Below are 3,734 nucleotides of genomic sequence, written 5' to 3' on the forward strand. Positions count from 1 at the left end.
TGATATTCAATCGAAAAGACCAAGAAGTTATAATAAAATTATAGCACCTTTTAGAATTTATTTTTTGATCCACTTTGAGGTAGTTTAGCTATAAATTTACGAAAAAGGTGTAAATAATGTTGACTTTGGAGAGGAATTTGAATTTACCGGCTAGATAGGCCTTCTTTTTTGTTTAGATAGGATGGGTGGGAGGCTTAAGATTGCATAATATATTTGCAGTTTGCTATACTTATGTAGTAATATATGAACAGTTATCTTTATGATTATCGCAGAAAGGAATTTCATATTAAAAGAGAAAATATATTGTAAAGATGGCTACACCAGGGCACTGGTTGAAGAGAGATGCCAATGAGATGGGTAAGAGAAAACACAGGGAACATCTCGATAAAATTGACGACATCATTTCTGGGAAAACTTCGTGAGAGGAAAATAATGACGGATAATTGGATGGGGAAGGAACGCAGGATAACGGGCTCAGTCGGGGAACCATTAAGGTCATCCAGACAGACAAGGGTAACGAGGAGGAACAAGGAACGAAGTAAATTTTTTGTTTAAAGGTCGCTCATGAATGGTGGAGGCAAGAGACTGACATTGCTCAAGATATTGACCAATATATACATATGATCACCACCCAACCCCCCTCTTCATCAGGTTAGGACCAGGGAGAGGCCAATCATTGGCTGGTGATGACACAAAAAGTATATCTATAGGCTCCCCCAAAACCCCCAACTCCTTACCTCACAAGGAAGGTGAGGTTACAGATTCTTCAAGAAACTATCGAGCTTCAACGAGACTCGAACCCCAGTCTGGCAAATCGTCAGGTAAAGGCTTTTGTGTTTTTGACCAGAATATTTTGTATGTCCGTCCTTAAGTAGTGACTATTTTAATGGAATTCTAATTAGAAAAGGATTAGTTTAAAGAAAAAAGGCTGGGGTCACACCACTTTTCTCTTTTGTTAAATAAGGCTTTATGCTAACAAGAATAGGCATAAGAGAATGTAATACTTTTGCTTTCTACACACTCATTTTAATGTGTTGATTACATTACCTTATGAAGAGTTTTATCAATCTTGTTATTTATTGCTGTATTAATAAAATGAATGGCATGTTTTTAGAAGCTGTGGTACATAATGGTTCAGTGAACATATTAGCATAAATAGCGGTGTAAAATGTTCTCGTATAAGCAATATCTTAGGTCTATAACATGTCTCATCGTCTCAGGATATAGTTAACAGGTAGGTGACTATAACTCAATTGCAGAGAAAAGAATTTATTCATATATATTTTGTAATGGTAAATACCTGTGAGAGGTATGTTATGGATAAGTTTTCGCAGCTTTGAGAGAGAGAAGTATATGTTAGGAATTCAAGAAAAGCTACTTAGAATCATTGCATTATTATCCTGGTCTCTCTCTCTCTCTCTCTCTCTCTCTCTCTCTCTCTCTCTCTCTCTCTCTCTCTATAATCCAAACTTTCAAAACCTTATTCTTACCCTTTTTCTTTAAAAAAAATTTTGAAGCTTCGGTAGCGTCTAATTGCAATTCCTTTGATATTCTAGCATGTAAATATAAGGACCTTAGCTTTGTAGTTGAAATTTTTACACAATCTTGTTTACTTTTAGAATAAATGATTGATTTAGGATAGCTTTTGTCATTTTTTACTGCAAATTAATTGCAAAGTAATCAACCAAATTTTCCTAATTTTTCTCCGCTTTCTGTATCTCAGTACACACTTGCAATTTCATGAATTGATATATCTAATATGATTCATACTACAAATTATCGTAAATGTAGAACGAGATAGTTTATTTGAAAGCGAAGCTTACACTTTATCTGCTTCTTGCATTTTCTGAGATATGAGATAATTGGGAAGGAAGTTGTTGGTGAAATTGATTTTCATGGTTCATTGTTAACTTGAAAGGCAGCTCACGCATTCACATAATGTCGAGAGAAAGGGTCACGTCAGTTGATATAAAGAGATTACTGTGTTATTGGTCTTAATATATTTAATTTTCTTTATTAAATTATAGGGTAATCTCCTTAAATTTGTATTACTTTCCTGATTTGGAGGAAAGTTTCCTAAAAAGGAATGAGTATACAAATGTTGAACGAAAGATTAAAGTGATGAACCGATGCATGTAATTTTCATAAGACAGAAAGCGAACTTTTTTATATGCTAGGGTATTCACATCATTATTCGATTTACATCCATGAATCTAACATGTGGAGTCTGACCCAAGGACAAATCCTGTAGGTTTTGAAGAAAATATATCGAAGTACAACTACGCAGAAGAATTAAGATCAAATAAAGACTGCTCGACTTGGCGAAGGCATGCTTTCTACTGAGTGCCTATCAAGAACTAGAGGGCCACTCAGTAGAGAGCATTCCTTCGTCACGCAAAGCAGTATTCTTTTGCTCTTAACTCTATTGCGTACTTGTACTTCGATGTATCTTTTTCAAAATCTAATGGATTTGTCCTTGGGTCATATCCCACAAGTCTGTATTTTTTGCATAATGTTGTTCACAATAAAAAAATAAACGATAACAATATTTGCCAATTACTTAACATTGCGATTACTTTTAAAGTACCAATGGACACTTGTACTTTGATGCACTTTATCCAAGCTGTTACAGATTCATTTTGGGTCACACCCAATATGAATACCAATTTTGGTCAAAATCGGTACTGTAGTTTTTGTGAAAGTTGCTCACAAACAAATAAATGAACTAAATAGATAAGGATGTCTATATACCTTTCGTAAAATCGCAGTGAATCAGGGATTGATGATAAATACCACTTCAACTGTTTTTAAAGAATACAGATGCAGATGTCCTACTCGGCTAGATGAACTTACAATAGCACCCAATGGTCGTCTGATAAGTCCTCATAACCGCCCCAGCCTTTCTTATCCTTTTTATGGGGAGAAAATATCATAGGAAACGGTTAAGAGAGATGAGTGGGGTTCCAGGGACATCTTTCCAGCAGAGAGAGAGAGAGAGGAGAGAGAGAGAGAGAGAGAGAGAGAGAGAGAGAGAGAGAGAGAGAGAGAGAGAGAGAGAGAGAGAAATAATACCATTACTGTAATACGGAAAATGTAAAGAATAGTATTGGGAGTTTTAAAATCTAAGAGAGAGAGAGAGAGAGAGAGAGAGAGAGAGAGAGAGAGAGAGAGAGAGAGAGAGAGAGAGAGAGAGAGAGAGAGAGAAATAATACCATTACTTCAATACGGAAAATGTAAAGGATTGCATTGGGAGTTTTAAAATCTAGAGAGAGAGAGAGGAGAGAGAGAGAGAGAGAGAGAGAGAGAGAGAGAGAGAGAGAGAGAGAGAGAGAGAGAGAGAGAGAGAGAAAATAGCTATTACTTTAATACGGAAATTATAAGGATTGTATTGCGAGTTCTAAAATCTCTATAAATGACCAATAAAAAATGTGTTTGTTTCTAACAAGTAAATGTATTTTTGTGATAGTCCTTAACAAGCTTATCTCCTTAGACCTTACGACAAAAATAAAAGGGAACTAGAATTCAAGCATCTCTCAGTGGTAAGGAATTAATTATTTATTTGTTTACTTACCCAGTTGTCTTTCATGGTAAATTAAACTCGCTCGGAAATGCAAGACACTTCATAAAAAATCAACAACTTCATGAAGCCCATTTGAATTACTTCAGGGATTCCCTATGTATGTGGAATAGAAATTTCAAATGATAAAAAATGTACATAGAGAGAAACGACCCAA

At 35.3% G+C, this 3,734-nt stretch overlaps 1 protein-coding gene across 1 annotated transcript in view; it reads left to right on the plus strand.

Annotated features, from left to right (window-relative positions):
* The first annotated feature begins 311 nt into the window (after positions 1–311).
* The window catches only part of LOC137631353 (basic proline-rich protein-like), a 40,550-nt gene continuing 37,127 nt past the window's right edge, over positions 312–3,734 (plus strand). The window contains exon 1 of the mRNA XM_068363127.1: positions 312–418. Coding sequence (XP_068219228.1) covers positions 312–418 — 107 coding nt within the window. The remainder of the gene's footprint in view (positions 419–3,734) is intronic.

Source organism: Palaemon carinicauda, chromosome 39, assembly GCF_036898095.1.
Source record: "Palaemon carinicauda isolate YSFRI2023 chromosome 39, ASM3689809v2, whole genome shotgun sequence".
NCBI classification, from domain to species: Eukaryota; Metazoa; Arthropoda; class Malacostraca; order Decapoda; family Palaemonidae; genus Palaemon; species Palaemon carinicauda.